Consider the following 23,421-nt stretch of genomic DNA (forward strand, 5'->3'; position numbering starts at 1 on the left):
CCCTCTACCCTCATACCTAACCCGTCATCCCTTTACCCCTCCGTCCTGAAATTTATTTTTATTTTAACCCAAAAGGGGGAGCTGGGGGAGGGGAGGGAACCAAATGTATGTTGGTAATATTGTTTTGTTTAATTTTAGTACTAGGATGGCTGCCAGAACATCATTCACCCAAAAGAAACAACAGAAGATGTCCCACTGCGCCCAGCTGGTTGCAGCCACGCTTTCCATCCTCCTGTGGCTGCATGTAGCAGATGGCTGGGTGGTACCACAGCCGAAAGAAAACGTCTGGATCACGCTGGCAAAGTCCTTGCAGCAGGATAACCTATGTCTGGCCATGGGCAACGTGGACAATCCCCTGTCCACTTGCCTGGTAGGGGTCCCCTTGGTAGCTGATGATTGGCCGGTATCCAATTCCGACCTGCTCCGAACCACGGGTAGGAGGCCTAACCCGGTCGATACTTGGGATGAGTGGACCAAAATTTTGCCCAACAGCAAAGAGGAACCCCAAGAATTGGACTTACTGGGGTCCTCCACAGCTAGATATTGTGTCAAATTCTATTATAGGAGGCCAAGTCAAAATTGGCACGGAATTGACTTGGCCAAAGACACATACCGGAAAGATGTAGCACCTATCAGTAAAAAATATAACAGCCAAACCTGGTGCAATTATACTAGCCAGGTGATTTCGGTTTCATCCACTCATCCCAAGACATTGCCCAGGGGGATGTTTCTTATCTGTGGGGACAGAGTATGGTCAGGAATTCCATCTCGGCTCCAGGGAGGCCCATGCAGCCTTGGCAAGCTTGCTACCCTCACTCCAAACAAAACTCAAATTCTGGATTGGAAAAAAGAGAGACAATTGGCACGCACCAAAAGATCATATGCTCAATTCGACGAAAATTGTGACTCCGAAATTTACGATTGGGGAAAAACAAAGAGGGTCGCTGTATCCATCTTTTTACCATGGTATGCAGCAGCTAAGGCCCTCGGTGAGCTTTCTCACCTGGAGTGTTGGATAAGCAAGCATGCCAACGCCTCGTCTGCCGCCCTCTCCGATCTTCTGGCAGACCAGCAAACCACCAGGCAAGCCACATTACAAAACAGAGCGGCTATTGATTTCCTGCTGCTCGCCCATGGCCACAGCTGCGAAGACTTCGAAGGATTGTGTTGCTTCAATTTAACATCACGGAGCACTTCCATCCAAGCCAACATCCAGCGGATCCGGACCGAAGTACAGGACATCAAAACGGAAACTTCGGCTGTGGACCCCGTCCACAAACTATTGATGCAGTGGGGCATTCCCGGGTGGGCAGCCTCCATTTTAAAAGGACTCTTTTGGATTTTCATAATTGTCCTTCTCATTTCAGTTGCCTTAACCATCTTCAAAAAGACGCTTACCAAGACTTTGGCAAATATTTATTTAATTAACAAGAACGGGGGAGATGTGGGAGGGGACTTGGGAAACTGTCCCCCCGAATTACCCTGGGAGGTGACAGGTGTGTAGTTCCCTGCCTCCCCTGTTATCAATCAGTATGTCTGTCATCCCTTGGTGCTAGAAAATTCTTTGTTCTTTATACCTCCATTGGTTCCTTCCCTGAAACCGCTCTTTCCCCTTACCCTCATTGGTTATAACCCTGCCACTCGACCCTGACTCTGCCCCCGAAGCCTTCCCTCACTGAACGCTTCGTGCCTGGACCCTCCCTCTCTTGTCCCCGTTATAATCCCGATTCCGCCCCCCGTTCGGAGCTCTCAGAGCGAGCTCCCTCCCGGAGAGGTTGTTTTCCCTTCGCTCCCTGAATTGCTGTTCCTCAATAAACCGTCCTGGAATAAAGCCGCCTGTGAGCCGTCCCGCCTTCATAGAGGAAGATTTCATTACGCTATCCGGCTTCCGAGGACTCGGCTCTCTGACAAGCAGAGTGGTCAGAGACCCAGAAGCCTCAGTATTACACTTCATTTTGTTCTGCATATAAAACTAGTGTGTACAATGAATACCATACTGTATGTTTGTTTTACAGTAAACACAATTACCTGCAAAAAGAGGTTTGTTTCCCAAGATACAATGCTACACTTTACAGCACATGTTGCTTACCACTTGCTGAGCAGTCATACTTATCAGTACATGCCATGAAAAAGTGTTTCTGTTTTGTTAGATGTTTAATCTTAATACTAAGAGGAAGAAAAGAATACTTTGCTTGCTGCTTCACGTAAAAGTCCTCTTGTTCAGTGAGCACAAGTGATTTTTTCATTAATCGCTGTAATAACTAAATGGTAAGTAATGACTGGTCTCATCTCAAAAGTAAGAAATTATTTTTGTACAAAGTAACTGCTTTCTGAAATAACATCCCCACTAAACTGCATAAGCACACAAGAAACTGAAAACTGGTTTGTGTACTGTTATGCATTTCTAGATGCTGCTGCTCTTGACAATACCAAAATCCAGTATTAACTTACTTTTCTCATGAGTACAAATGGAATGCTAAAACTGTTATTTTTCTCTGCACACTGTGATGTTTCCCACAGGCTACAGAACAGAGTTTTGGGATGGAAACACCTCCTTTAATAAAACTGTAAACTAATTTAGGGAAGCTTTGACAATACTGCTATTTATATCTTGCTAATATAAAGTTTTATTTCAGGTGCTAATCACTAAGGTTTTATCTACATCTGAATCAGGGGAGAAAGATTTAAGTTTGCCTTTCGGAGGGATTAAATAAAAAGGCATTTTTAGACATACTGTATATAAGGCTATATAACCCCACAAACTGTTTCCTTTTTAGCACTTGCAAAATGTGGCATTGTGAAGTTTAATTTTCTAGAGGTAATAGGATAACAACAGATAATATTTACCTAGAATATTAGCAATTCAATATTTAAGGCTGACTTACATAGGATTTTTATCCTAACTTTTCCCTGACAGTTCTAATAGAAGAATAAGAAGCTTGCAAGTTAACCAGTAACAATGCTCAACTTTTTAGATTCCCAGAGAAGCCTTCAAAATGCAGAGTAATGTTATAGAAGGCTAAAAGTAAACAAGTTCCTTCTGAGCAGAAGGTTGCTCAGAGCCAGCCTAGAGGAAGTGCAGAGTATAGGGAAACAGCTGAACCTTCCCCTCCATCAGTAAAAGCCCAGCACTTGCCAGGTCCAGCCAAGTGTGAGACCTGAAATGCCCTCTGTAGATTAGATGCCCATAATCATTTCAAAGAACAAGAGCAAACCTCCCTCTCGACCTTATCACGGGGAAGGCTGGTGAAACCCTGCTTTCCATCACTGCTCACTGATGCAGCTACAGGGTGGCGTGTGTTTCAAGCTGAGGTTTGTGTTTCAAGCTGCACTCTGCCTGAGATGCTTCAGGCCTCTGGCTCCTCCATAGCCCACAGCTGCCTCTGCTGCCTCTGCACTCCTGCTCTACCTTTGCCAACTGAAGCCGAGTCCCATGTGCAGAATGGTTGCAAAATCAGAGGGGAAAAGTGCACCTTTTTATTATGGCCATATGATTATAGTCTGAAACAAGACATGAGTGATACATTGCTCTGATCTTGCCTCTATGGATGAATTATAATTAAGTCTGTAAAATGCAGCCTGGGCAGGGTGGGATGGTCCTGGGCACACTGACACATGCAACTGCTGGCATTTATAGATCCTTCACACCTTTGAATTGTTCAAGATAACCTATTACTGTTCTCTGAAGTGAAGCAGGTAGCAGCAAACAGACTGGTGGAGATGACAGTTTTCAGGAAGAGGATGTGAGCACATAGCTGGAAGTCAGGATATTCTCCTCTAGAGCTGGCCATGGCACCCCATGTACATAACAAGCAGGACGAGAAATGATTATGGATGCAGGTGCTGGTACTGAAGAGGACATTATTTACTCACAGGTAAAGAGACAGTAAAGCAGACTGGACATAGAGGAAATATGCATATATGATTTTTTTGGGTCATTCTGCCATTCTGGCTTGTCTCCTAGGAGGCCCTTGGTTCCTGGGTTTGTCACAGAGATCTTGGAAATAGATGGTTTTGTTGCAGTCATAGAAAGACAGGTTCTAGTCAGCAGGCTCAGAATGCCTGAGACATATAACCAACTTTCCTGGGGATATTATTCTCTTCCCTGACTTTTGGCAGCACTTTTGTGTGAGTGGCAGTGTGTGCAAGTCACATTCTGAGTTCACAGTTGAGTGGAAAAGTGTGAGGAAACTGAAACAGCTTCAGACAAAAGCCAGCATGAATTTGGGTACATTCTCTCTCCTCTGTATCCAGATCAACTTATGAGTGTGAAACAGAATCCAGTGTTTCCTTACCAGTAAGATGAATGCATTTCCTTTCAATTTGGTTTATACTTTCTGTTTTCTATGCAAACATGATTAACTCAGAGAAATAAGCTACATTGTATACAAAATAGTGACATACACCAGAATAATTTAGAGATTCTGAGTATACATCAGCTAACATCAAAAAGTGTAAGATTTTGAACATATGAATGAAGGGAATGAATGGAAAATGGGTGTTGCAATATTATATGCTGTACTACCTAGGCCCTTGTATTTCCTGACTGGTAACTTGGGCAAAAATAGGGGTGAATTCCTGCCCTAATAATTAAAAGATTTGGGGAAAAATAGTCCATCTTTAGGACTGACAAAACAATGGAAGCAGTTTCTTAAGTGGCTGCATTTAAAAAACCAGCAATGCTCCATGAATTTTCAAGGGTCTCCTATGGGAAAAATCTAGAGTCTAACAAAGCAGAATGAACACTCTGAACAGAAAAGCCATGTAGGCAACAAGATTTAAATCAACCCATGGTATCCTGATTTCAGACACAAAGCACCTTCCCCTAAGTCCAGATTAATGTTGACAGGAACGTGGCAAAGGAGCACTGGTGATAAGAACATTGTCTCCTTCAAATATGCTGGCATGAGCAACTCCTTATACTAATAGGAAGTTCTACAATGAGTAAGTGTAGTTCTGAAATACACAGCTCCTCATACAGGGCAGTAGGAGAGTTAAATATAGTAAATATATTCTGAAATACACAGCTCCTCATATAGGGCAGTTACAGTAGGAGATGGTAAATGCCTTCAATACAAAGGTTGTTTCTGTTCTTACTAAAATCTCATGACTAAAAATTATTATCAAATACAGGTTCAGAATGAATGAACTTGTTGTAATCTAAATCTTGCTTTCAACAGTGTGTGCATAACTTAAAGATGAATTACACTTGCAATGAATGAAAGGAAAAGGTGGCTAATGATGAACTGGAGGGCAAATTCTGTTACCAGAGACTTACTATTCACAGTTCTAAGTCCAAAACCCTGGTTTATTTTCACAGAATTTGTAAGAGATGTTTGACTAAAATACCTTTTTAGTAAAATCTTTTTTATAAAACATTTTTCTGTGTTTTATAAAAGATTTTTCTTTGTTAGCTGTCCCCCTTGCATGAAGGACTCCCTGATGAGACAAACTATATGTCCAAGCTCATGTTAAAAGAGAAAACAGTGCTGAACTCTGACTGTAAAGGAATAGTTTTAATACCAGAAAAACTGGCTTCCTCAAATTCTTCTTACCATGGATCATCAAACTGCTTGGTAATTACAATTATGAACTACAAAGAGACCTCCCAGGGAACCCCAGCCAAAGCAGCACCTCAGGTTATCATGCTGACCATGGCACTGAGTCACGATCTCTCAGTTCACAGAATCACAGATTTAATTAGGTTGGAAAAGAGCTTTGTGATTATGAAGTCCAACCTATGACCTAACACCTCCTCATCAACTAAACCACGGCACTGAGCACCACATCCAGCCACCTTAAACAGCTCCAAGGACAGAGACCCCACCGCCGCCCTGGGCAGTCCATTCCAGGGCCCAATCACTCTTCCTGTGAAGAATTGTTTCCTAATCTCTAGCCTAAACCTCCCCTGGCACAGCTTAAGGCTGTGTCCTCTTGTCCTGTCACTAAATGCCTGGGAGAAAAGACCAACCCCCACGTGAGCACAGCCTCCTTTCACATAGAGAGTGATAAGGTCACCCCTGGGTCTCCTTTTCTCCAGACTAATCAACCCCAGCTCCCTCAGTTGTTCCTCACAGCACTTGTGTTCCAAGCCTCTCGCCAGCCTTCTTGCCTTCTCTGGACATGTTCAAGCATCTCAATGTCCTTCCCAAACTGAGGGGCCAGAACAGGACACAGCACTCGAGCTGTGACCTCACCAGTACCAAAGACCTCCCTGCTCCTGCTGGCCACACCATTCCTGATCCAGGCCAGGAGCCACTGGCCTTCCTGGCCACCTGGGCACACTGCTGGCTCGTGTTCAGCTGGCTGTTGACCAGGACCTCCAGGTCCCTTTCTGCCTGGGCACTCTCCAGCCACTCTGCAGCGCTGCAGGGGCTGTTGTGGCCAAAATGCAGGACTCGGCACTTGGACTTGTTAAATCCCACATTGTTGGACTTAGCCCATCTATCCAGCCTGTCCAGGTCCCTCTGCAGAGCCCTCCTACCCTCCAGCAGGCCAACATATGCTCCCAGCTGGGTGCCATCTGCAAATTTACTGATGGTGGACTCAGTCTCCTCATGCAGGTCATCATTGAAGAGGATATTGAACAGGACTGATCAGTGCCTCAGCACAGAGCCCTGGGGGACACCACTGGTGCCTGTACCCAGCTGGGTGCAGCACCCTCACCACCACTCTCTGGGCCTGCCCTGCAGCCAGTTCTGAGCCCAGCACAGAGCGCTCCTGGCCCAGCCATGGGCTGCAGCTTTCCAGGAGTGTGCTGTGGGAGACAGTGCCAAAGGCTTTGCTGAAGTCCAGGCAGACACATCCACAGCCTGTCCTGCATCCACCAGGAGGTCACCTGGTCATAGAAGGAGATCAGGTTGCTCAGGCAGGTCCCGCCCCTCCTAAGCCCACGCTGGCTGGCTCTGATCCCCTGGCCATCCTGTGGGTGCCCTGTGATGGCACTCAGGATGATCTGTTCCATAATCTTACCAGCACCGAGGTCAGGCTGACAGAGTTGACGTTTCCCAGATCCTCCTTCCAGCCCTTCCTGAGGATGGGCTTCACATTGGCACCTGCAGTCCCCTGGACCTCTCTGGTGAGCCAGGACTGATGATAAGCTCATGTGCCAGCTCCCTCATCACCCTGGGTGGATCCCCTCTGGGCCCACAGCCTTGTAAGCATCTAAATGGTTTAGCACAGCTCTGACTGCTTCCTCCTAGGTTATAGAGGGGCTATTCTCCAGAGGGCTCCCTTTTCCCATCTACCAGCTCAGGAGGCCAGCTGTCCTGAGAGCAACCTGCCTTACTGCTGAAAACGGAGAAAAAGATGGTGTTAAGTACGTCTGCCTTCTCTTCATCCCAAGTTAATGTATTCCCTCCTGCATCCAGTGAAGTATGGAGGTTGTCCTTGCCTGCTCTTTTGTCAGTATTGGTTTTGCACTTATAATTCACTACATGTAAATGTTCTTAATATTATGCCAACCTTTTCTCTATCACTTACAGTAGTCACAGATCTATTACACTGCAGAAGATCCACATTTAACAAGAATACAAACCACTGTCTTAGTAGGGGAGCTAGACAGGAGTGATAGTGAAAAAAGCTAAAAATATTTGATGGCTGTCTTGATATAATTAAGTAACTCTTTTACATTAGTGTTTTGTGCATTCAGGTATTTTATTAAGGGGTCCATGCAAATTCAAGCTGTTTTTCAGCTTACTGCTCTCTCTTTACACTTACAATTTCATTTCTTTTCTTTGTTGCTAATTTCTATGCTGTGTTGATCCTAACAATGAAAGCGCAGAAGGAGATAGTCTCCATTAACATAGTGGTGGAGCACATTTGTGTCATTTGATGCAGGAATAGCAGTGGAGGTCTTGACTGGCAAAGTAGAATATGGAGACTCTCTGCTTTAGGATAAACTGAACAAACTTGACTTAATATAAAACAGCTTTTGAAAGTAATAGATACATAACTTTCTAGACACAGAAACCAATATAACATCTTTCTCCTTTCATTTTTTAAGATTACAGTAGAAATAATCATGGTAGCACCAAAGATGCTGAAACATAAATGTTTCAAACTTATTTCACTGTTATACTGCAATTATATCCTGTGCTTTTTGTTTAGAAAGTTGTAAAGATAACTTATAATGTATTCTCTAACTAGGCTGGGTGTTTGAACATCCTCTGAGTTTCTTAACCTTCTACCCTATGGTCACAAGAAAGCACTTGATGAAAACTGTACACCTGAGATAACATTTTCATTCTTCCAAATTGAATGGTAATGGACTTCAAGTCGAAGGAGTGCTACAGCCTCAAAAAAGTAGAAGACGGAACACTTGGATTACAACAGAGAGCAAAAAATGAAACAAAAATAATCTTTAAATATTATTACAACTAGTCATAATTCTCCAAGTAGCGATGTAAACATGATGATCTGGCAGATACGCAATGCACAAATACAATGGAAGAAGACACTAGTGAAAATTAGAATGATGATCTATTTTGCTTTTTCAAAACTTCTAAAGATAATCCATACATAAATCTTTCATAAAAACATAGCCAGAGATTAACTACTTTTCTCACTAAAAAAACCCAAACATTTCACAGTAGCTGTTTAGCTCAGAAACACTGCTTACCTTAACTTTTTCTTCCAATCTTCCTAAGCGCAGACTGCCTTCTACAATTTTCTTGAGAACCCCATGATTCTCATTTTCCAAACATCTGGCCTGCAACCATGCAGTAAAAAAAGCTATGTGTAACCACTCTGTTTGTTTGTCAGGGCAGACACTGCAATTCCATTTTGAACTCCAACATTCTGAAGAACCAACATGGATAAAGAGTCCTGGAAATTATTTTCATAACGGCTCATTAATAATTTGTCAACTGACTGTGAATACTGTGAAAGAGTATTATTCTGAAATGGAACATACTGTAAACCAAACCAATTCTGCGGTTTTTTTCCTACAGATATAAGTATGCACACGTGGGGATCCCATTTTTAAGCATAAGACTTATCCTTTAGGTCACATTTAGTAATCTGCTTGCAAACAAGCCCTTGACATTGGCAGGCATTCAGGCAAGGATATTTCTAATATGGTATGACTAATATTTAAAAGCAGGTATCCCAGAGATTGAGATCTTAAGAATAAATTCTCCCAGCTTCTAGGATACATTTGTTGCGCCCAGTTTCACAATCCTGAAGTCCAGTTTGTAGTGGACAAGGATTTGAGCTGTATCACCATAGCTCCTCTTCTAGAATCAGGAACTAACTGCTGTATCTTTTTATTTAATGCTGATGACAACCTTTGTCTACTACCTGAACAACAAGCAAAAGAAGCTTTATTTTAACAAAGTTTTGTGAAATTATTCCAGATTCCATTTGAAGACAAGCGTATGAATATGAAAAATTTAAATTGTGCCCAGTATCCTGTAAAAGAAACAAAATGGGCTTACAAGAAGCCCAGAAACCCCCATACCAGGCACTTCCAATAAACAGAAGTTGTTCCAAAACTCTCATTCATCCTGTCAAAATGACTGCTAACCAATAAGCAGAAACAATATGCATATGCATCCACAGCAGGTCACTTCAAGCATAACAGTCCACCCTTAAGACTCAAAAACAATATTAAAGTTTTATGATTGCGTGCTATTTTTAAATAGGTGCAGCTCAACATCAATTTCTAAAACCAGGTTAAAAAAGTCTTTTAAACTTGGTAAGTGCCACTGCAGACCCTAATGTTCATGTGAATTATGGCTTAATTATATTACCTCCAGCAGTAAGGGTGGTTGCTTTTAACTGTTACTCTAGAAAATCTTTTGCTGCTCCCATCCTATTTGCTAAAGTCTACTTAAATGAAGCTAAATCCTTAAACTGGAATTACAGCTTTATTCTTTGATAATTCAGACTAATAGTAAATTGTGCCAGTAGCATGATGACTGTGTGAAATACCAATGAACACCCATTTGAAGATAATTACCAGAAATACCAGATGATCACGTTCCTTAGCTATCTTCTCCACCAGCCCAACAACGTTTGCTAGATAGTGATGGGCTGTGACTTCTTTTTCCATTGCTTCCTCCAGCTGCAGTTGCAAAAGACCTATTTTCTTCTTTAATCGTCTATAAAAGAAAAGGGAGAATCTTTGGATTGGGAATTAGTAAAGGCCTTAAAGAGCTTGTATCACATGTGCAAATCAACATGTACAAGTCTCAAACAATCATACATACTGTTAAAAATGCACTGGCGCAGAGTATTTGCAATGCCAATAGAATCATGCTCCAATTTTTGGGGCTGCTTTTTCTTTACAATATGTTATCTGAATAACAACAGTAACAATGATTCAAAAGAACAGTTTGTGCAATGGCTACAAGCTCATATTCCTTAACATATAGAAAAACATTGTCTTTTTAAAATACTGTGAACTCCTTTCTGAGCAACCAGGTGCATGAGAAGATCTATAAATAGTGTAAGTCTTATCCTTATCTAACTGCAAATAGTGTATGCCTGCTCATATTATTTTCAGATAAGTACACCTAATGATTAATTGCTATAGCTAGCTACTAACTACTCAAAGATATATTCTTAATAGTGTAAGTCTTATCCTTACACTGTGTATATAGTGTATGTCTGCTCATCTTATTTTCAGATAAGTACACCTAATAATCAATTGCTATAGCTAATTGCTACTTACTAAATTAAAGATATATTCCTAGCTTGAACATAGACACAGAAAAGTGAGCATGAAAACAGACAAAGGTTAGCAAAACGTGACAACCAGGCCTCTAGACATGACAAAAATATGTTTAGGTAACGTGGGCTTTTTTTTTTGCACTAGGTAGAAGATACACATTATGGGAAGTTAGACAATATTTTTACAGATAATTCTGTTGGTTTTAGAAATAGAAGTATTTCTGTACAAGTGAAACTTTGGTAAGACCTGTTTGTCTTTTGAGTCATCTGCATCTCAGTTTCCAGGATCTTCTTGTCAGCCATGAAGTTATTTTTCTCTAAGAGCAGTTTCTTGTTTTCAGTTTGCAGTAATGCTATCTTTCCCATTACAGCTTCCACCTCACAGCGCTTCTTCTCCTGCTCCTGCTGTAAACAGCTGCAAAAACCAACAGTGTAGAACAGGTATCATGTACAGATCTGTAGATCACTAAAATGCTAAGTTACAGTAAGATACCCACGTTGAAGTTATGAAATAAGATACACTGAGAATGCTCAATGTTCATTGGTGACAACAGAGAGGTGTTACAATCTCAGATCAAATTATTCAAGTAATTCCTTCTGACTGCGCTTTATTTAAATTATAAGAATACATGGTCCAGATATAAATCCCTTGTGTTTCTTTTCAAATCAATTATTATCAATGCCAAAATACAAGGTCTGAGGCCTTCTCAAGATGGCACTGTACCATGAAACACTAACCTACCCAAAGGCTCAAAAGCATACAAATTTATGGAATGTCTTCACAGAAACATTACTCTGCAGATTATGCTGCACTTTTGAGTTGTGATGTTTCATGTCATTTCCATATTGTAACAACTGCAGAAACTTCTAGAACTTCTAGTTCAGAATTTCAGGATTCTTTAGACATGTTCCAAAGATGGGAACGCAAGAATGAGAACATTTTATATATAGTACTGATAGAAGCAGATTTGACAAAAATGGCATTTTTAGCGCCTCCTCTTCGACGACTCAAAATGGTACAACCAGCAGTAGGTACTCTTGGTGAAAACACTTCCACCAATATTTCTAGAACTGTCATTTAAAAACTAAGACAGTATTTTATAAATACTTCTTTCCCTTTCTCTGTGCTTTGGTAGTTACCTTCCTGGATTACCAGCATAAGTTTCCACTGGCCTCCTACCTACAGAGTATTACGTGTGCAGCTCTGGCCATGTGCATGCTTTGCACCAATGTTTCTCCATATGTGCACCATATGCAACTCATACCTTTTTAAATCATTCACCACAGCCAAGTGCTCCTCTGCTGTTATTCTGCTATCCAGTTTGGCTTTCAGCTCTTCACCTGTAGAACATAAAACTTCTAGCTGCTTCTGGTACTTTGTTATTTCTTCCTCTTGACTCTTTTTCTTATCTTCTAAGATTACTATTTGTTTGGCCAACTCTGAAGCTTTTGGAAGGAGGAAAAAAAAGTCAACTGTGTGTAGTAGAACTAGGTCAACCACAGAGTGAAACTTCAACAAAGCCATTAGTACCTTCATTCCTAGTTATTTAAAACATTATGTAGCAGAGCATTTGTCAGTTTGTGTTTTAACAGGTTGGACTTGACTTTTTGCTGTCTCAAGCAACTTGTTTTGGAAAAGTGCAGAAATTTCAAGAGTACTGCTTTTCAAGGCTATAAGCTCATTGAAATGCTGTTTTACTCTGAAAAATTCTGATTCAGTTTAAAGTGCTCTTCAATTATGAAAATTACTGTATTGCTGTTTAACAGTTCTCCTCACTTTTTCAGAAGAAATAAGTCAAAATGGAGTCTTTTTTATAGTGTCAATTGGTGATAACGACCTAATGATTTTTTTTAAGTATCAGCTGACATCCAGAACTTGATCTCCTATAACGTTACCTATGTTCAAGGACACTTTTTAGGCATATATAAAGTTGCAAAAAATCTTCCAGTCAACCAAAACACTGTCAAGCTGGCCAAAACAAAAAATGACAACAGAAAACAAACAAAAACTCTACAAAAATCAAAACCTGCAGTACCACCTTTAGTGTAGTTCCGATGACTAGCAAGTCAAGCACTTTTACCTTCTTGAACATGCTGTCTGTGACTATCTTTTGCTTTAGCTTGTTGAATTTTGAGTTGCTCCATCAACACTCCATTTTCTTCCAAGACCAGCTTGGCCTGAGTTTGCAGCAGCTGCCTGCAATGATAACTGGCTTGTAAATAAAATGTTACTCAGAAGATATGTCAGAAGAACAAACACAACTGATTTTCAACAGTGTAAACATACAAAATCGTATTTGAACCTCCTTAAAAAAACAGATTAAAATCCTTATTGAAAGCAATATCAGGACCTGAGGTAACCAAATCTATGCAGATACTAATACCTGTATGTGGCAAGCACATTTCTCTCCCTCTCAGGATTTTTCATAGAGGTGCACAGAGAGAAATGGAAGAGAAAACAATTTATATTTCTGCTCCTTGTTTTTCCTATGTGGAATGTGTTTGGACAATTGTTTACCTGTAGTGAGTGCTTGATTGGATTCTGGTGAGGATTGTTTGAGCCTGATGGCCAATCCAACCCACCTATGGCTGGATTCTCGAGAGAGGGTCATGAATTGTGTTAGAGTCAGAGAAAGTAGTATGTCGTTTTAGTATCCTCCTTTTATATAGCATATTAATGTATTTTAGCATGGTTGTAATAAAGAAATAATTCAGCCTTCTGAATTGAGTCAGACATCATAATGACACATTGCAATGCTCTTTTGCATTAGTGGAAAACTGATGTCATTGGCACACTGTAAAGGTATGTAACCTGCAATATCTAGGATGGAATTACATGGCCTTCCAGTGCAAAACTCCACATTCATATGTAATCTTTACTCCACAATTATTCCAGGCATTGCAGATCAGCTTTGTAATAACATGGCAGTCGTGATGCTATTAATTCCTCAGAAAAACAATGTTTGAAGATAAAACAAATTTTCCTTAAGATCTGTAATTTTACAAGTTTGTATGAAATAAGCAAAACAATTTTTAACTTCGAAATTAATTTTTAGTAATGTAACTTGCCATTCTGTAGGGGTAACAAAGTTATTTAATTGCTCATGCAAATCCTCGTTCTCCTTCACCAACTCTTCAACTCGTGCTTTAAAATTCTTCATATCCTCCTGGAAAACAAAGGATTTCATATAAAAATTTTTATAATCATTTTGCTTTAATTTTTACATTAGGGAAAATTTTTATAAGTACACATATTTAGGTGCCTTCTAGTTCTTTTCATAATAGAATATTGTCTCACTACTCACTCATCTCTAATTCAGGTGTGCATATTTTATTTCTAAATTGTTTCATTAATCTAGTCATATTTGATTAAAAATAATCCTGATATTGTGCCACATTTTTGCAAGTTGTAGACCCTTACAAGATAGGTTTAAAAAGCTGAATTCTGGAAATTACTGGACGATACTATCCATTTTCAGTAGGCGTGACATGGGTTTGAACATGGTAAAACAACACAGTGAATGTACAGTAATATAAAAAAACCCTTGCTGCTTTCTGCTTATTTTATGGCTGAATTTTTTGAAGGAAATACATTTGTACTCTAAAACAAGTATCTATTTTTCAAAGATTCAGTGACAAAAAATACTTCTAAAAAGCAAAAAGAGTACCCATTCTTTTCATACCTAGAAGTAGGTATTCTTCTACCACAAAACCCACAAGCAAGAGCACTGAATTCCCATCATGAATGAGAAAAATTCTTTCTACCACTGACTAGTTAATGGCTCACTCTGTTTTCAGAGCACATTGTGCATATCTCAGTGTAGTGCATGCTCCTCAATGTGAACAGGCTGAAAAAACAAACAAGCCAATGCATGGAAAAGTAAAACAAAGTCACTTTAAATTTTTGGCAGAGAACATCATTGGCAAATCCCTTTAAAAAATTCAGTCACTTATTTCTGCTTTGGTGTGTATTTTTTCTAAATGGTAACTTGCCTCATGTTCAAGAATAAAATCTTCCTTTTCTCTTATTCTATCTTCATATGCCAAGAGAAGAGGTGACAAATACTTCATATCCAACTGAAAATGAAAAAATAAATACATGTAAATTAATTACAAGCCATAATTTCATCTCTGTCTTTTACTTTAATTTAATTAATCTACTTGGCTAGAGATTATTAGTTTTGAAAGCTGTTAAAGGGGTTTCATGCACGACTTGCAGACTAAAGTGCAAAACTTATACAAGCACACAGACCATCATATGCAGAATGATGCTGCAGAAACACTTCACAGTACTGTATTAGGAGCAAGCTTTGGAAAAGAGAAGACCTCATGCTTTCCTTGCATCTTTCTTCTAAAAAGCAGCTTTAACTTATCAGTATATGTAACACAGCAGAATACGGATGCAAATGAATACAAAACAAGAGTCAAACACTATAGCATTTACTACTGCAAGAATAAATTATCCCAGATTCATTAGTAAGTGGGAAAGGAATTTTTACACTCTCAAATCTGCATCTTTAAGACTAAATACATACGTATGTGATTACTGGCTATTTTGGCTAAAAAGACAGAGCAGGAGAATTTTCCCATTCTGTATCATTCTGTACAGTTCTCAGTAACAGTGAGGAAGGAAACTATAAGATTAGTATTTCAAGGAGAAATTGTTTTTACATATTACAAATGCATTCCCTTTCACAAACTATTTGCCTTCCCCTTGTCAGAAATTCATGGGCTGCTACTGGATCCATGACCATTCCAATAATCAGAAATATTCGGTTTTCTTGTAGCATAATCGCAAAAAAAATAACAGCAAAAGATTACCAATTCAGAGTAACAATCAAGCAATAGACCTTGAAAGACTTTGAAGCAAACTATATGCTGGACAATTCTAAGTGAAGTTGGCATTTATGAGTCTCAGAGTAACAATACTTTTCAATAGTTCAAAGTTGGAGACTATGTGCAGTTTGTAGCTTACTGTACATTCAACTGGAACTGCACACATTCATGATAAAGTTCTGCCATACATATTTTTCTGCAACAAAAGAAATGTTTATAATATTCTATTATTAGGTCATAGTTCAGCAGAGTAAGAGCTGAATACTTTGATTCCAGCAAAGAAATTCTACTTCTTTGCTTAGAGAGGAAGGAACAGTTAAGTGCAAATATTATTTGACTTACCAGCCATGGTGGTGGTGGTCCTTCCATGGGGAAGCTTTTCAGCTTTGCATTCTAGAATAGATATTTTAAAAGATACCGACATTCATTCCTGCTTTTTGAAGCACCAGCAACTGTCCACTGCAGTCACAATTATCACCCCAAACAAGCTTATGTTTTCATTACATGTGTTGCATATGTAACACACACCCAGTAAAACTGAAAGTTCAGTATCTTAGTGATACAAAATAATACTGAATTCTTAATATTAGACTTAATGATAAAGACTTATTTTAAATTTCAGAAAAAACCTGTGCAATTTGTAGACTTGATGGCAAATCTGGAGAAAACAGTCATAAAAACTCAAAAGATTAAATAACAGACGCCAGACATTTCAGTAGAAACTGTCTTGATAACCAAGTCTCACCTCTTCTTGGGACAATGACCTGAATTTAGTTTGATAGCGACTTAATTCCACATTTAAACGATGGACCACCATTTTCAAAGCATCATTTTCATCTACCAGTTCTTGTGCTTGTTGTCTGAGAGACAGTAATTCTGTTGCCTCCTCTAATTAAAACAAACATGCAATAAGAAAGTTCCATTAAAATTCAAGAAATGTTCACAACAATTTAGTAATTGTAATGAAAAAAAATTAAATAAGCTAGAATAATAAATAATAACTTCTCTCAAAATACTGTTATGGAAAAATCCCATGAAAAACTGCTAGCAAAAAATCCATTCTATTTCAAACAACAAGTAATTATTAACAAGTAATAAACAATTAAGTAATTTTTTTTATCATGTACATATTGCTTGACAAAAAGGAAATTTCTACAAATGTAGAAACACTGTTTGGAAACTACTTCTGCATACATACTTGTCCAAATCAGTGACTTGAAACCTGCTGCTAGAGGAAAAAGTTGAAAGAAATTAGAAAAATTGAAACAAGATAACTACAGAATATCTTATATGCTTCTTCCACCTCCTCTAGGTGAGTTCTCTGCAGCTTTTTTAAGCCTTTTGTTTTCTTCTTCTAGTCTCTTCAGCTTTAATTGCTGTTCTTCGATGAGCTGCTTTGTTCCCTCATATTGCTGGACCACAGCTTGGTATGCCTTGCTCAGAGACCAGTTTTCGTGTTGTAGTTCTCTGAACTTTTCTTTGCTTCTATTTCCCCATACTTGCCTTGCCCGGACAGACACATCTGTAATGCCACAGAACAAGGTATTTAAATGGCATCCAGACTGGAACAGGAGTTTCAGCAAATTACAATCCATTTTTTCTAATATTAACATTATCTATGAGTCCCACTTTATATGATCTAAGTCAGCTCATGACTCCCAAAAGGTAAGACCAGAAACAACATAAAAAAGCGGATTTGGAAAGAGAGCTGTGGAGTGACTGCAAGTTCCCATCTTTTCTCTCAGACACTAAAAACATTCCTTCTTTTAATGGAAAAGATAGTGTCAGCAGATCTCTCTCTTCCAAACATCAGTGACTGGAGAGGTGAAACTAAAATGTCCACTGCAATAAGCAAAGTCTTTGTGCCCTGCATGGACTAGTCAGTATTCTTGATCCCTGCAAATTTTAATCACCCATACAATGAAAACTTTGCATTCCTTCCCACTGAACATCTTCAGTGTTACTGAATAGAAGTTACTGAACAATTCTTACAAAAGTAAACTTCTAGATTATCTGCAAAACTGTGTATATAGTGCTGCATCAGAAAAACTGATTTTCATATACACATGCATATTAATAAAGTGAAAATGTCTAGCAAAGTCACAGAAAAATCCAAAGTACCTGGGGATGGTGGGGGTTTCTCATGTATCAGATTTTCAGCTACTAATTTTTCCTCCTAGCAGAGAAATAAAAAAAGAGATAATCTGCTTTAACAGCATCACTGCTGACGAACTTAAGAAATAAAACTTTTGAAGGCATTTCTTTTGTATCAACTACATTGAAGATTGATTTCACTTTTGATAATACACATCTTACCATCTACTCATCTAGATATCATTTTATCAATTATCACTGCCATCAGTCACTTGTAGACACCTAAAAACTCACTAGTATCTTTAGTAGTCAGAAACGTACCATTCTCAAAACAGTTTTGTTTACACCTGACATAAAAGTCTCAAACACAAAGCTTCCTGACAAAACAGGAAAGGTATTCTTCCCACTTGTTAGTTTGTAGAGTAAGACTTTGGACTAATCAATTATGTCAGGTATCAGCAAATCAATTCAAATGTAACATGTTTTTCAGAGTTGATGAACTTTGTTCTTGCTTTACTGGAAAAAATACAGAAGTATTTGTATGTTTTGAGAAGGTTCTTTCACCAGGAAAGAATTACAGGGTCATTTATGCTAATGTATTTACTTGAGGCGAAGGTGATGTAGAGACTTTCTCCATGTTTTTAAACAGCAGTGAGGTTTTGTAAGGACGTGCTGTCATGTAATTTAACACACCATTGATGATACTGTGCGACACCAATGACTAAATGAGACAAAACTCATGAACAATTTCAAAGAAAAAGATATGTGGTTAAGAACCTGTAGAAAAGAAGCTATGATAACAATGGAAGAACTAACTATTTTCATAAACCATCTTCTGGCAAGTTGATCTGAGAAACTAAATTTTTAGGTATTCCTTTTCAAGCTTAAGAAAGCAGTCAGATCAGCTCAAAAAGAAAACTATACAAAAATGCAGTAAAGTCATTTCAGAATTTGTATATTAACAGTATGAGCTATCTCTTGCTATAGCATGTTGTCTCTCATTCTCAGTTTCTTTCTTTCACATGAGGAATAACAGATGACATACTATAAAAAAACTCAACAACTTTTGTATGGCCCATTTACCTACATAGTTGCATTTTTTAAAAAGGAATGATTAGCCATTCCTGTACTCCAAAAGGAAAATATTCCATAGTGGCAATAAATTGGTTTTCTTTTAAGTGACTGCAAACCTATCAGCTTTTTATGACACCCTATTTTCTAAAATGCATAAATCAACCTTTATAAAAGTCTTACCTTTACATTCAAGCCAAGATTTTGGTCTTCTGTTAAAGAAAAACAGATCTTTCAGTCAATTAGAAAAAAAAATTATTTTAAGTCCATAAGCTGTAAGGGCTCATAAGAATATGTATGCACACATGTAATAAATGCAAGGGAGTCCTTCCCAAACCATAGATGCTTTCAAGACCTGCAGCACTTACTGTGTAGAAGAGGGATTAGAAACAGTGCATATATTCTACCTTTTTTCAGTTTAATGCCTTCACTTCCCAAATGGTTATATCAAAGTAACCCTTCTTTCTGAATATTGTTCTCTATGAAATAGAGAAATAAACAGAGTCCACTGAAAGAATACTGAAAAAAATCCTGGGATCCAACATGAATAAAAGTCAGAAAGATGCAATTTTTTGCAAATTGACTCAGTTTTGTTTCTTCTTTCCTATCCACTAGCTACAGAGTGCAACCATCTGTAGGAGATAAGAAAAATCTTACATAATAAGGGCTTGACAAGCCTCTGCTCACTTCTATTCATTCCTGTCACTTCAGCTCACCAGAAAGCATTCTGGGAAAGCCTCAGCTAAGGGGATGACAGAAAACAAGTCACATAACCTAAAAACCAAGTCATGTAAACAGAAAACGAGTAATATAACTGGTGTGTGATCACCTCTTGTTTGGGATTCTGATGGGTCAAGGGGACATGTGGACACTGAGTGATCAAAAAGGTGATTGTGTGAAAGAACATGCAAACAGCAACACCTGCAGTGGCAGGTAGCCAATGCATTTTTGTTCTGTTTCAGGAGAATGGAAACAGGTAAGAATTTACTCTCTGAATGCACCATAAAAAGGTCTGGTTTTTTGCAAGAAACCATTTTCCTTTGCAACTGCTATGGGGAGTCCATGTTTTTCCATTCATCATTGCTACAACCATCCTCTGTAAAAACTGTGTTGTCCAGCTCTGAAACTAATTCTTATTTCCCTTTTCCTGATTTGAAAATAACAGACAAGACAATTATGCAAGAAAACTGCTATTACCACTAGATTGGTCTTGCTCTATTGTTATAACTTTTATGTCCACAAGATTCTATTGTTTTAAGAAAATAGCCTTAGAAAATAAGGACACATCCAGTAACAACCCAAATGTCCCTAATCTAACAAAAACTATTTACTGAAAAAAACCTATTTGTGAAGCTTAAAAATTCAGTGCTTAGGTTGATAGCCTGAGACTGATTATCATGTTTTCTTCTCTATTCTGAAAAAACAACAGGACACCAATAATGATCCAATTTTTGTAGAAGGTATAAACAACACTACTACCATGCCATTTAAGTATTAAAAAACTCAAGAAGTTTTCACTACTGTTTTTCAGACATGGCATTTTTTCATACAAGTAAAATAACTGACTAAAATTGTTTTCCTCTATCTCTAACTTTTTTTTTTTTTAACACTGCTCGTTTCTACGGCTTCTACATTCTTCCGTTTTGTTTTTGGTTTTTTTTTTTTCCTGAACGCAGTAGCACTCCAAAAAGTTCCATATTACAAACCTGACTGCTTCTGGCACCTGTACCAACAAAAGCATAGTAGAGAATGACTGTACTTTACAAGACAAGAGTTCACAAAACCTTCACCCCACACCCTCATTTTACCGTGGCTGACAGTTCATTCCACAGTGAATAGAGACTAATCTTCCCTCTTTATGCAGGTTTTAAATTTTCTGTAACTATTAGAAATCGTGAAGTATTTACTAGTATTTCTTTAACTGCCCTTTTAAAAGGAGTATAATATTACAATATAGTACTATGTTTATTTTATTAATTTTTTTCCCAATGGTATTAAAAGGTATGGATGGCATTTTGACTAAGTTTACTTACCTTCTATTTGCACACTTGACTTATCCACCACCACCTCACACTCAGTTTCATGGGAAGAAACCTCTTTCTTATCAGCATTAGGAATAGGAGATGGAAACTCCTCCTATGTAAGAATAAGACAAACCTCTCTAAATCATGAGATCACTCTTAAAATAGCCCACTGATAGTACCTTGATATCTGTATGACAGATTTAGTGTATTAACATCTCAGTCTCCTTCAGAATTGCTGACTAGTATTTTAAAATAGTAAAATATAAGATTTTTTCTTCTCTTGCTTTCTTGGGAGGACTTTGTGGGGTTTTTTTGTGTTGCTGTTGTTTCGGGCTCTATGTAAATAAAATTGAAACCTTACAATGACCAACGGGAGGCTAGCAAGTATGAAGTGATTAGTTCAAGTATTCTCTGTCACCTTATTTGGTTACAAAGGTCCATGAAATTATTCTCTTTTGCTTGTTTGCTGGGGTGTACATGACCTTGATTATCAACCATTTATCTACTGTATCACTGCTGTGAGAGATTAATGAACCATTGTTAACATTCTCTTTGCTGGTTTTCCCACTGATCACACAAAATGTTTCACATATTTTACTCATTCCCTCTCACCTTTTTTTTTTATTTCTTCCCCTTCTCTCCTCTTAATGTCTCTTCACCTTGGGGTGTTTTATGGATTCTTTCACGTTTTGGGATTTGTGGTTTACACTCTAAGACTGATCGTTCTACTTTACTAGTGCTGGGTTTTTTCTGAAGAAACATTTTTTAAGAGATCTTTTATTGCCTTTTTCCTACTCAGGTACTTCTTCCTGTTAAATTTTTGTCTCATTTTTGATTTAACTTTAAATGTGCCTTAGGAGTGTTAAGTTCATTATTGGCTAAGACAATCCAAAACATACAAAAATTCCCTGGTCTTCAAGAAAAGGTTCAATTATTTTGTTTGATTCAAAATCTTCCCATTTCTGTATAGGTCTGTGCTCATTAGCACAATAGTGAACCATTAACTAAGCTTTCACCATGTATCAGTGCTTTTAACAAACCACCTACTATGTTAGTACCATGCTCAATATAAATTAGTGGACATTTTACAAGACTATGCATGATATTTATATACAATATAATTATGCATGATAATTATATACAATACCAATGTACTCCTAATAACCAGAGAGAAAGAGTCTGTGACAACCAACAAACCTACCTAACTCATGTAAATGAATCACAAAAATTAGCATGCAAAATAAATATTGAATACATGTCTAAAGACAAGAAGAGAATGCAAAGCATCTGAAATATTGACGTGCATTAATATATTAAAACATGGTAAAGGAACAAATGCGTTTAAAAATCTTACCTTTTTAGTTTTGCAGGGAACAGCATAAATAGCATTGGTGCTAAAGCTTCCTTCCCCTTTCTCATTACTCTTAGAGCTGGACTCTGCCTCTTTATCAGCATCTGAAAGATATGTATCCATGTCCTCTTCTTCACCATAACTGCCCGTTACTTCCAGGGACTGTAGAGACCTGTCACAACCATCAAGTCTCCAGTCAGAGCTGCAAAAAGCAATTTAATGCCTGTTTCAGCAGTGCCTACTCTTCAAAATAATTCAACACTAGCAAAGCAGAACCATCAGTCTTAAAATATACACAAATCCAGAGAGACAGACAGACATCTAAGCCTCTGTTAGCTGCAAACAAAGAATGTAGTTGTCTTGCTTTTGAGACAAATTTCAGGAGAAAACACCCTGGAATGAGCATTTCCTCTAAAGAGAAGGTGTCTCTATAGGACATGTGAAAGCACGATGTGAGCCACTGCTATTTGCAAGTTGAAAAGAAGGTAGGTTTATTTTCTGACTCCAGCTTTCTACTTTTCCAAAGGTGACAGTGGACTGGAGAGTGAATGTGCCACCGCTCCAAAGGCATTGGACAAACTACTAGTACATCAAGTTTGTCCACCCCTATGAAGAAATGCAAATCAATAGGTTGCTTACAGAAAGTTGTGTGAGAAAATTCTCGAACAGAATGTAAACTCAGAAGGCTTTAGAAAATCATAAGAACCAGGGCGACAAGAAGGGGCTTCAATAACTCCCTTCTGCCAATGAGAGAAATGAATAACAGGGGGTGAAAGTGAAAAAAAACTGTTTATTAAAAAAAAAAATGAGGATACCTGCAAGGCACAGAACCAGAAAAAAAAAAAAAAAGCTAAATGTTGAAACTGTGGAACCTCACCCCCCCAGAATCCCCTCAGCAGCCTCGGCTGCCTGCACGCGCCCCTGGCTGCAGTTACGCCTGCAGCCAGCAGGGGCGCTGCTGGCTCCCGGCCGGCCGCGCGGGTGCGATGATTCCTCCACGGCCGCAGGGGGCGCTGTGGCTCCGCGCCTTCGGCTGGACAATGGCGGGCGCAGCCGGCACACGGGGATGGAGACGGCGCCGCCATCGCAAACTCGCAGGGGCAGCCGGCCGCGGTGCCCGCTCCGGACGGCAAAGGGGCTGCAGCAGGAAACCGCAGAGCAGCAAGCCGGAACAGCACAGCAGGCTCCCCTGGGACAGCAAGCAAGAGGCAGCACAAACTCTGCAGCTGTAGATGGACTTTTTACCACCTGGAGGGGAAGGGCAAAACAGCTTCTCCTCAAAAAAGCAGGAAAAACCACGGAGCCACAGCTGAGGCACTGCAGAGGGGGCTGGCAGCAGCAGCCCAGCTCCCAGAGACGGCAGAGGGACCA

At 39.0% G+C, this 23,421-nt stretch overlaps 1 protein-coding gene and 1 pseudogene across 8 annotated transcripts in view; one reads left to right on the forward strand and one right to left on the reverse strand.

Annotated features, from left to right (window-relative positions):
• LOC144247055 (centrosomal protein of 89 kDa-like) overlaps positions 1-23,421 on the reverse strand; it is a 43,109-nt gene that overhangs the window by 15,160 nt on the left and 4,528 nt on the right. The window contains exons 4-17 of one of the 7 annotated variants that reach the window (XR_014957739.1): positions 22,054-22,252; positions 20,709-20,811; positions 18,859-18,887; positions 17,632-17,686; positions 16,814-17,032; positions 16,256-16,398; positions 15,853-15,903; positions 14,668-14,751; positions 13,740-13,841; positions 12,756-12,867; positions 11,940-12,120; positions 10,922-11,089; positions 9,971-10,103; positions 8,621-8,826 (exon numbers count right to left, since the gene is read on the reverse strand). Coding sequence is in view for 5 of the 7 variants with exons in the window: in XM_085589220.1 (XP_085445346.1) it covers positions 8,734-8,826; positions 9,962-10,103; positions 10,922-11,089; positions 11,940-12,120; positions 12,756-12,867; positions 13,740-13,841; positions 14,668-14,751; positions 15,853-15,903; positions 16,256-16,398; positions 16,814-17,032; positions 17,632-17,686; positions 18,859-18,887; positions 20,709-20,811; positions 22,054-22,252 (1,681 nt within the window). In the remaining 2 variants the exon portion in view is untranslated. Of the gene's footprint in view, positions 1-8,617; positions 8,827-9,961; positions 10,104-10,921; positions 11,090-11,939; positions 12,121-12,755; positions 12,868-13,739; positions 13,842-14,667; positions 14,752-15,852; positions 15,904-16,255; positions 16,399-16,813; positions 17,033-17,631; positions 17,687-18,858; positions 18,888-20,708; positions 20,812-22,053; positions 22,253-23,421 lie in introns of those variants that run through there. The other 6 variants (XR_014957738.1, XM_085589219.1, XM_085589216.1 and 3 more) reach the window with 6 other exon arrangements.
• On the forward strand, positions 335-8,827 carry LOC146766386 (E3 ubiquitin-protein ligase RNF182-like; annotated as a pseudogene). The gene is made up of 4 exons (XR_014957775.1): positions 335-434; positions 3,689-3,743; positions 4,255-4,297; positions 5,181-8,827. The product of XR_014957775.1 is annotated as an E3 ubiquitin-protein ligase RNF182-like (transcript).

This window comes from Lonchura striata, chromosome 11 (assembly GCF_050655825.1).
Source record: "Lonchura striata isolate lonStrDom1 chromosome 11, ASM5065582v1, whole genome shotgun sequence".
Lineage (NCBI taxonomy): Eukaryota > Metazoa > Chordata > Aves > Passeriformes > Estrildidae > Lonchura > Lonchura striata.